Source organism: Phyllopteryx taeniolatus, chromosome 14 (genome assembly GCF_024500385.1).
Source record: "Phyllopteryx taeniolatus isolate TA_2022b chromosome 14, UOR_Ptae_1.2, whole genome shotgun sequence".
Taxonomy (NCBI): domain Eukaryota; kingdom Metazoa; phylum Chordata; class Actinopteri; order Syngnathiformes; family Syngnathidae; genus Phyllopteryx; species Phyllopteryx taeniolatus.
Window position 1 is genome coordinate 20,224,341 of NC_084515.1, and position 8,266 is coordinate 20,232,606.

The 8,266-nt window shown below is 49.4% G+C and overlaps 1 protein-coding gene across 8 annotated transcripts; it reads left to right on the forward strand.

The window, feature by feature from the left end:
* The first annotated feature begins 1,953 nt into the window (after window positions 1–1,953).
* Window positions 1,954–7,860, forward strand: erich2 (glutamate-rich 2). Of its 8 annotated transcripts, none has more exons than XM_061797745.1 (6): window positions 1,954–3,154; window positions 5,758–6,622; window positions 7,049–7,131; window positions 7,210–7,283; window positions 7,353–7,410; window positions 7,476–7,860. In XM_061797745.1, the coding sequence occupies exons 2-6, from the start codon at window positions 6,597–6,599 to the stop codon at window positions 7,766–7,768; spliced, it is 534 nt and encodes a 177-aa protein (XP_061653729.1). In that variant the 5' UTR covers window positions 1,954–3,154; window positions 5,758–6,596; the 3' UTR covers window positions 7,769–7,860. The 8 variants fall into 8 exon arrangements, 6 of the variants coding, with proteins under 6 accessions (XP_061653729.1, XP_061653731.1, XP_061653727.1 ...); XM_061797747.1 differs by lacking the exon at window positions 1,954–3,154 and having other exon boundaries at window positions 3,189–6,622; window positions 7,476–7,547; window positions 7,611–7,860; XM_061797743.1 differs by lacking the exon at window positions 1,954–3,154 and adding an exon at window positions 3,195–5,666.
* The last annotated feature ends 406 nt before the right edge of the window (window positions 7,861–8,266 follow it).

Sequence of the window (8,266 nt, forward strand, 5' to 3'; positions counted from 1 at the left end):
CAATTAGCCCAACACGCGGCCGGTAGGCTCGTCAATGCTTTAATGGATCCATCCGCGCTGGTTTTTTCATTCGCTTTTGTTCCCTCTCTTTGTACACACTTTGGTCTTCTCCCCCCATCGCTCTTGCTCATGGGCAATTACACAGACAAATGCAGTTTGTTTTCCACTCTGAATGAAAGCAAATGAATAGATTTATCAGGCCATTACATTTTTAGTTGGAGGTCACACTTGCTGTATTATATTCCCCATGAGAAAGTGGGGGGAAGTCACGGTGTCACTCCTTCGATTTGCACAGCACATTAGCCATGCAGATTGATGTCAATTCCTTCCCCGCCGTTCGCTCCCCTCAAAGCACATTGAAAGCTTCGAGAGAAATTTGCCAAGCTTGACAAAAAAAAAAACAAAAAAAAAACAGCAGAACGGCGTCGAGAGAGGCTTTCTGTCGTCGGCCGACGTCGTCGACTTGCCTAGGCGGCCCTGCTTCCCGCGTCGACAAGGGCGACGCGAGGACAAACGCGACACCGTTATTCAGCAAAATAGTTGAACTGTACTTTTTAACATGATGTTGTACATTATGCGACAAACTAGCCACCGTTTGTTCTTTAGTGGTAAAGCCATTTCCGATTTTAAAAAACATTCCATCTTTCTTCATATTTGAGCTACTCTCAATTCTCTCAAAATAAGCTCGCAAAAAGCTGCTCATTTTCAATTACAATCCTAAAAAAATAAAATTGAAATAAAAAAAAAATACCACATGCTGGAATGGGTGTGTGTGTGTGTGTGTGTGTGAACATGCTGTTTATTGATGAGCTGCCATTTCCCCTAACCAGCCTGCAGCATCACGCACGCACGCACGCACGCACATACGCACGCACGCACATACGCACGCCTCTCAACTTTGAAGTGTCGCCCCGGCCACCCCCAAAAATGTTCTTCTCCTCCCCCAAACAGATCCCTCATTGGCTTTTTTTTGTGTTTTCCTTGAACCCTTATCAGCCCCAACCAGCTGCACCAATGTGTGTGCGTGCTAATCCCCTCTTATTGGCCCTTTTTTAGTGTAGGTGATGACTTGCGCTTTCGTTTCCTGGAAATATCTGCATTTCATACAGCATTCCAACATGTTGTTTAAATGCCAGACGTCGCGTTGAGGCCAAACATCGCAAATATATTTCAACCCAACCACTTATTGATTCTGTTTATTTCATGTGCGTGTGTTCAAAAATGACCACCTGCACGTTCTCATGATGTCAAGTGACCATTGATGGTTTCCCTTGACGACACAAGTGAACAACCATTTTGCTGCAGATTTACAATTCGTAACATTCAGCGTGTGTGTGTGTGTGTGTGTGTGTGTGCGCGCGCGTGTCTGTGTGTCTATGCATCCATATGCCAAAATTGAGCAAAACGAAAAAGTCTCCTATCTAGTTGCCATAGTAACAGGCAGTTCACAGCATCTGGCAAATTATAGGTCTGTGTTGAAGGGCGAGAGCGTGTGTGTGTGTGCGTGCGCGTGCGTGAAGTTGTGTGTGCGTATGAAGGGGACTGCAAACCCCTCCCGCATACAAAATGTGTTCTTCAGGTGCACCAGAAGCAGAAAAGAATGATCAATTATGATTTTCCAGTCAATCGATCTTCGGTACTACAGACATACGCGCGCACACAAATTCGGCTCGTTGTTATTATTATGATGATGATGACGACGGCGAAAAAAATCAAATACAACACAACGGGCAAGATCGCCACGCTTACGTTTTATGAAGCTGAATCGGACTCAAATGGAGAAACAGACTTCTTCAGCGACCTTGGGATAACCTCTGCTCATCTCGCTTGGAGAACGTGACTTTGGACGGACGCAAAACATTCGGTGGGAGACTCGAGGGAAGCGCCAGTTAATTGCACGTGCACGACATCTGCACCCCCCCCCCCCCAAAAAAAATCTCTCTTTTCAGCAATGCAAATGTTTCTATCTGTCGTAAACTGGGAAGTCGCCCGCTAGCTAGCAAACGGCCAGACGAGTTTTCATTTTGCCTTTTTGCAGTCGGAACCGCAACGGACGCCTGAGCGCTGACGCTCGCCGGCCTGCGCGTTCTCCTGCGCAGGTCGAGAGGTCATCGCCGATCCGTCGCGAAAAGGAATCTTTTGAGAGATTTGGAAAACACAGACATTCGACTTTTGCTGTTTCGAGTTTGTTTGACAGATTTGATTATCCATACTTTTGATTGGTCTACTTTTGATTTGAACCAACTTTACAAATATATTCTGAGGGTGCACATTATGTAATTGGCCAACAATTTCAGGTTGAACCCGCTGCATAGGCAGTGGCCAGGAGATTGATGAGACCGCCTTTCGTAAAAGACAAATTTGTTGACATTTTTTGCGAGCTCTCCAACCGGTCAAACTGACTTCATCTTTTCCACACACGTCAAAGGATGCACATATTTTGCCCGTGTCTCAGCTCTCTCTTTGGATTCCTGCGGCTACTTCACTCCGAGCCGAGTGCCAAACGCAAAGGTTAAGAAGAAGACCGCGCAACGCTCCCCCGCGACCCCGAACGGGAGAAGCAGTCAGGAAAATGGACGCGGGATGTTTTTCAGTTGCGCGACAGGATGTCGTGGATGTTAAAGTCACGGAAATGCCGTAGAGCCCGTTTTGTCGAGCTGGGTCGCAATATGCGCCCCGCCGCCCAACTTTGGCCCGAAGTCGGCTCACCAGGATCATTTGGTACCCAAAGAGACTAAAAAGGAGGAGAAGGCATGGACACGCAGCGCCGGCATTTAGTTCCGACTCGGGCCTCGCCGAGCGTCTCGATAAATCCTGACAAATGGTTTGCGCTTAAGCTTGAACCACTTCCCATTAGAGAGCGTCGTACGGCCGTCAGCCGGTTCTTTATCCGAGGCATGACGCAATTTCTATACGGTACGTCTACATGCACACGACAGCGTACCGCCCTCGCACCTGAGCGTCATACTCTCGCAAAGCCATCCGGCCCCCTTGGAGCTGCGCCGGACTTTGACAGACTTTCAATACAGCGGGAGAAGGAGACAAAAGGCGGGAATCGGGCAAACGGGAGCCCGAGGTGAAGTCGCGCGGCGGAAAGAGAAAGATGTATGGGCGTGTTTGTGCGCCAGCGAGGCCACGATTCAATTCCTCCACTGTAAGTCTCTGACAGCGCATGTGTGTGTGTGTGTGTGTGTGTGTGTGGCGATAACAGAGGGAGGTCTCTCTCCATTCTGCCTCCGTCACAATGATGGATGCGCTGCTTTCTTCTTCCCGGTGAAATATTCAACGCCGTCCGCTCGCCGACGCGTCGGTTTACTCCTCACCTCTTATCGGCGCGCACGACTTTTTTACGGCCGCCCAGGAAGAAGAGACAAAACGGCAACTGGGGCGACGAAGCCAACGGACGAGAGCGGCCATCTTTCTTGACGGACGGCGACCCGCTCGACGCTTCTGTTTGACGGCGTCACGACCGCGGCGTGTTCTTCCTTCGGCCGACCGCATTTTCTTGACGCCGTCTGGTGTTATGATATCACAACGGCGGCCAATCTCGGTGGTTGGCTCGCTCTCGGCCTTGTTGTGCCCGCCGAGCTTCGAGTGTCGCTCAACCGAGGAAGAGGAAGTAAGAGATGGGCGAAAACGATCCCGTCGGTACTGCGGCACATGCCGACACGATCTGACGAATGAAAATCAATTCATTTGAGTATTCGGATGATTGGCGGTCGCTCGCCGTCCGAAGCTTTGAATTGTTTCAAAGAACAAGAAATATTTTTCAAACTTGAATGGCGACAAAAAAAAAGTCAAGTTTCCCGTTTTCTGAAGATGCAAATGAAGTTTTGCGAGCACAAAAGCGTCTTTTTGTTCTTCTCGGAGGCGACTTTCGCGGGAACGCCACTGGAGAGAGCCTCGTGGTGTCGTTGCCATGCGCCAGAGGGATCCGTCGTCTTGCCCGAGGGCACTTCGACCACGCGGACAGTCGGAGCCCGGATTCGAACCCCGCCGACCCTTCGGACGCCGGACGACCCGCTCTCCCGACTGAGCCTCGTTCTTCTTCTGGTTTCGTCGTCTGTATTTTAATGTCTCATCAATTTGGCGATGAGTTCAAGTTTGAGCGGATATCGCTGAGCTGAAGTGTGAAGTTCAAGTAGCGCACCTGCATCTGTCCTTTTCGTAGCGACGGATGAACTTCGACGTCGCCGTTGTTGCGTCTCTTCTCTTTTCTTCCGATTCGGTCGACGGCACGACCGTCGAATCCGAATGTCACGACCTCGCGTTCTCCGAGCACGACGCTCGCTTTCACGAGGGGGATGGAGGAAAACTCCGGTCGGCCGAGCGTGCGCGCTCCTGGACGAACGTTGCAGATTGCGTATCACTTGTCAATCGGAGTCACATGAATGGGACGTGACTTCATATCCGATTCCGGCTTTTCCATGAGAAGAGTGAAGGGAATAGAACTCGAATAGGACGGCGTGTTAAAGTTGCATTTTGGGTTGACAGGAAGACATCATTTGGGGACATCTCATTGGCTTTCTGAAGCGTTTCTGCGTTTCGGGGAAATAACGCGCGAGCCCATTTGTCTTCCCTTCAGAAGCTCATTGCTCATTTCCTCACTCATCATCTGTGAATTTCTTCATTTTTTTTTTTTTTTTCATTTCGCTCCTTCCCCGCGTCCCATCCATCTGCCTCAACATCTTCGCCTGCAGCTGCGCTTTTTGCTCGCCGTCTTCTCAGCCGCCTCTCCCCCAAGACAAGAGGAAATGCGCAGAGGGACATTGTAATCGGTTATGAGGCCCACTCGCCCTGTGATCGGACGCCTTCAAATTATAGAAGCGCACACGATGGGTTTGTTCAGTAAGCAGCGGGATTACAAATACTTTTTTCACGGCGCCGTAGCTAGCATAATACATTTGACAAGACAAGGCATTTGGGTAAATAAAGAAATGACATTTGACCTTAGTTTTATAGGCCAGACCCGGTCTCGATCTCGAGTAGATGGGTTTTGGAATCGCGCTTACATCATACGCTTTAATTAGCCTTGCTCGGCGATCGCAGCGGAAATTTGGAACGGTGTCGTTCGATGGATCCATACTTGTCACATCTCGCCTCGTCCTCTTACGTAGCCTGAAAGCGACGCAAGCGGCTGACGTGTGCCAAAACCTTTCTGTGCCACGCGCACACGCACGCACGCACACACATGCACGTGAGCGCCCACACACACACACACACACGCGCACGCGCAAGCACTCACCGGAGACATAATTGAGCAATTATCCTCTCCAGGCCGCTCTGATGGTAATTTGCATTTATTATTCTGAGCACGAGGACGAATTGTCATATACTTCGTCGTGCTGATTGCGTGCAGCATTTGTGCGCCACGCCACATACGCATACGATGTATGGCAAACGCTTTCCCTATCAACGATGCGACGTTGCGGACAATATGTCGAGCGCTTCTTTGTCCTGTTTCCCAAACGACTTGGGGAGGCGGCGCCGCCGGCAACGCGTCAAGCGCCCTTTGCTTCTGTGTTCAAGATGGCCTCTGGGCTCGTCCTACGGAAAGGCGCACGCGCAACGCCGGCGCACTAATACACTCGCAGGTTTGAATTTGCGGAGGCTCACTGAAGTGTGAAATGATTCTGTTACCGCGTCGTCTGGGTGGAATATATTTGGTATTTGCTCATCAAATTTGTACGGCAGGTGCGTCTGTGTGGCTCTGATGGATTTGTGCCTCATTGTGTGTATTTTTGTGTTTGTGTGCAGGTTTTAAGCAGCTGCTGTTCGGCCCCATTAAAACCAGATGACGCTATCGGAGCATCGTTTTAGTATTTGCCTCATTTGCATTTTAATGGCAGAAGAGTTTTTGCCGTGCAACAGTCGAGTTTGATGCTCGCGCTGTTGTCGTTCGTGTGTCGATGGATGGGACATTAGCGAGCGTCTGACCTGCTAATACAGCAACGCCGCCGCACGGAGGGCCCCCCCCTCACACACACACACACACACACACACAGCAATTAGGAGGCGAAATGAAGTCCGTCCCGTCCGTGGACATGTGACTGAACCAAGTAGTATATATCTGCAAGGTCATCAAATACATAGTTTTCATAACTGCAATAAGAAAATCGGGATACAACAATGCAAATCGTTCCAATTCGCTCGTTTTGAACTTTCACGTAAACGTGCAAAAACAAAAAAAAAACTGAAAAAAAAAGAGTATTCAAATACAATATAAATAATAATAATAATAATAATAAACGGTTGATTTGAAAGAGTTGTGGATGATAATAATAATAATGATGATCCCAATAATCACGATTTCCTCATTTCTAGGCCGGACATCGGAGTGCAAAATCTCCCCCGTGACGATGTGCTGCCAAATCCTCTCAAATTCAAGCAATTCAAAAGCTTCCTCAATGTTTTCCTAGTTGCGATATTTTCTTCAACACAGGGGGCAGCCTTTAGTCGGGAAAGCCAATGTTGTTGTGTTGTTATGGCAACCTGTGCGCGTCACGACTTTGTTACGCGCTCGTGCTTTGCTTGACCCACGCCAGCAAATTCCGCTCATGCTTCAATTGATTTTGTTCGCGTAGCGTAGAAGTCCAATGAGTTCCATGTCAACCGGGAAAAGGTAAGCAAACTCTTGTTTTGTCTCACAATGACGGAGATGCAAATTCATAAACCGGAATGACGTTCATTTCCGGGTTGGAAACAAGCTTATTTCAAATATTTCCTCGTTTACGCGTGAAAGTGTAACGTGAGACAGCTTTGCAAAACAAATGTCAAATCGGTTGATCATCCGTTGTTTGACTTTCTAGCAGTCGCAATTAGCTAAAACAAAACTCGATTCGCGCTTATGCTGCGTGTCAGAATGTCGCTTGTGAATTATGACCAACTTTCGCTGCGTATTATTTTCACAGTGGTTCAAATTGACGACGACTATACAGTTGTGCCAAACATTTTGTAATATCCGGGCAATCATGAAACAATACAAACAATTGAAAATCAATTGAGCGCCGAGGAAAGCGACTCGGCCGCATTTTGCCTCCGCTTTCAGGGTCGAAGGGCGCGCACTTCGGGCAGCGGAGGAGCCGCGCAAGCTAAACGTCACGTCTGCGCACGCCGCACGCCCGCCAGCAGGTCGCAAATTCCAAATACGCTCATCGTGACGATGACGATGATGGTGATGGTGATGATGATGATGTCGTCCACCGACAGAAGCGACACCTGGGGAGGAAAATGAGGCGGATGCAGATGAAGACCTGGACGTTCCGGTGCAAGTGAAAATGGAGGTGAAGTGAGACTTGGCGTCGTCGCGCCCCTCAAACTGGAACGCTCGTCACGCGAATGTCCGCATTCAGTTCCTCAGAGCTCTGACGGCCGGCGACCTCCGGCTGGCACAAAGGCTGTGCCGGACGAGTAGGTGGCCGGCGCGCCGCATCCGGCCACGTGTCGCATCTCTTGACGCTGTCTGTATTTTTCAGTTCTCATCTATGAACCGCAACATCCGGAAGCTTCGGAGTTCCTCCCTCTGATCCGGAAGAAGCTGCTGCAAGGTAAAGACCGAACGTCAAGTCGAAAGTGGCGGTTCGCAAGGCGGAGGCTGTTCTTCCTCGCAGAGCAACGGGCGGAGCGGCACGGCGCCCGCCGAGATACCGACGATGAGGACGGGGACGAGGACTCGGGAAGCCACGAAGAATCCTCTGACAATTCAGACTGCTTATCTTCACCGTCGGACGAGGACGCCGAAAGCGCGGAAGAAAAGCCGGCGGACTGACATACGCCTCATTTTATTGTCGTTTGATCAATAACGGGAAAGATTGCACAATTAACACTGCGGGTGCACGTGCATAAAGGATTTCAACTACTCGTGGAAGTCACGACGTTCTTTTTGTCTTTATGCAATTGTTCAACAAGTGCAATAGTTCCGACACATTTGACAAATTCGTGATATATTACAGATCGTTATATCGGTTTTGACGGTTTGCCGTCGGCGCGGCCTCGACCGACCGGGACGTGCGATACGAGCGGAACCCGGCCAGTCCCGTCGGTCTTCGCCGGCGCTTCATTGGTCTATGATTGGTCTAGGGCCTATGATTAAAATGCCATTTTGACTTGATATTTTCACAGTTTGTAGTTTGAAGCTGGAGTTAAAAAAAAAAAAAAGTCTGTCCTCTTCCTGTCAGCTATTTTGGAAACAACGTCATTGCCGAATGCCCGTCAGAAGCTGCAATTGCAGTTCTCGCTTTGGAATGCGAACCGGCACCAAACGTTT

Coding starts and splice junctions, on each gene's coding strand:
- erich2 (XM_061797745.1), top strand. CDS start 6,597: ATGAGTTCCATGTCAACCGGGAAAAG. Junction 6,623..7,048: donor TCCATGTCAACCGGGAAAAG/GTAAGCAAACTC, acceptor CTCCGCTTTCAG/GGTCGAAGGGCGCGCACTTC. Junction 7,132..7,209: donor CGCCGCACGCCCGCCAGCAG/GTCGCAAATTCC, acceptor GTCCACCGACAG/AAGCGACACCTGGGGAGGAA.